This window comes from Nanorana parkeri, unplaced genomic scaffold, assembly GCF_000935625.1.
Source record: "Nanorana parkeri isolate BGI_ZX_2015 unplaced genomic scaffold, ASM93562v1 scaffold15, whole genome shotgun sequence".
NCBI lineage: Eukaryota > Metazoa > Chordata > Amphibia > Anura > Dicroglossidae > Nanorana > Nanorana parkeri.
The window spans coordinates 698,027-699,092 of record NW_017306283.1 but is presented as its reverse complement, the minus strand read 5'-3'; the positions used below and the strand labels follow the sequence as shown (position 1 = coordinate 699,092).

The window sequence follows — 1,066 nt, the reverse complement described above, 5'->3', positions numbered from 1 at the left end:
GGCCAATGGTCGGCCGCTCGGCCAGCTTCAGCTTTCAGCGCGGCTCAGCCAAGCCGAGGCATATGCCTTCGGCTCGACTGAGCCGCTCGGCTAAGTCCGGGAGCTGTATGGGCTATTGTGAATAGCCCATACAGCAGGCCTTTGGTTCCTTTGAACCGAAGGGGTCCTGGGGCCGAAGCTGGCCGAAGGATCGGCCGAACAATCGACCGAAGCTACGGCTAGATCCTTCGGCTGCTTCGTGAATAGACCCCAATGTTTCTGCTTTCTCAATACTATATGCATCAAGGGCAATGCAATGTGCACTGCATTGAGCTCCCCCGTAGAAAATGGGGTCTATTCACAAAGCTGCCGAAGGATCTGGCCGTAGCTTTGGCCGATCCTTCGGCTAGTTTCGGCCCCAGGACCCCTTCGGTTCAGGAGAACCGAGGGGGTGCTGTACGGGCTATTCACAATAGCCCGTACAGCTCCCGATCACAGCCGAGCGGCTCAGTCGAGTCGATGTACGGCTGAAATTAGCCGGACCAGCCTGAAGTGAATAGCCAAACAGTGTTCGGCTCACTTCACTTTCATCGGTCATTCACTCGGCTGCCCTCGGCAGCTTTGTGAATAGACCCCAATGTGTTTTGACATGTGAAACACATTTTTTAAAGAGGTAAGAGCATAATAAAGAGAAGAACCGTAGGATTTGAGGATCTAACTTTGCAACTCTTACAACATACTTAAACAACTTTACTTTTAGTTACAGCCAGCCACCATGTTAGAATTACAAGTCATAAATCAAAACATTTATCTTCTATTTTCTGCAGCTGTAGACACATTAACATTTTTTATAATAACTTACGGATCATTTGACTTTGGGATCAGTGTTCCAAGTTCTTTAATCCTGTAGTTAATATTGTAGCGTCGCCGTCGTTCAACTGTTGAAACAGGGCATTTTAATGATGGTTTGTTAAGCATTATTGGTACATTGAGTATCTACTTCAAATTTAGGTGATGTTCTCATGCACAAAATATTTATGTATGCAAAATTACAGTAAAATATGTTCATATATACTGTATGTATATA

General features: G+C 45.9%; 1 protein-coding gene across 1 annotated transcript in view; it reads right to left on the bottom strand.

Moving 5' to 3' along the window:
- Positions 1 to 1,066, bottom strand: part of LOC108788798 (transcription factor EC-like) — a 29,412-nt gene that overhangs the window by 7,931 nt on the left and 20,415 nt on the right. Inside the window, exon 6 of the mRNA XM_018558653.1 lies at positions 842 to 917. Coding sequence (XP_018414155.1) covers positions 842 to 917 — 76 coding nt within the window. The remainder of the gene's footprint in view (positions 1 to 841; positions 918 to 1,066) is intronic.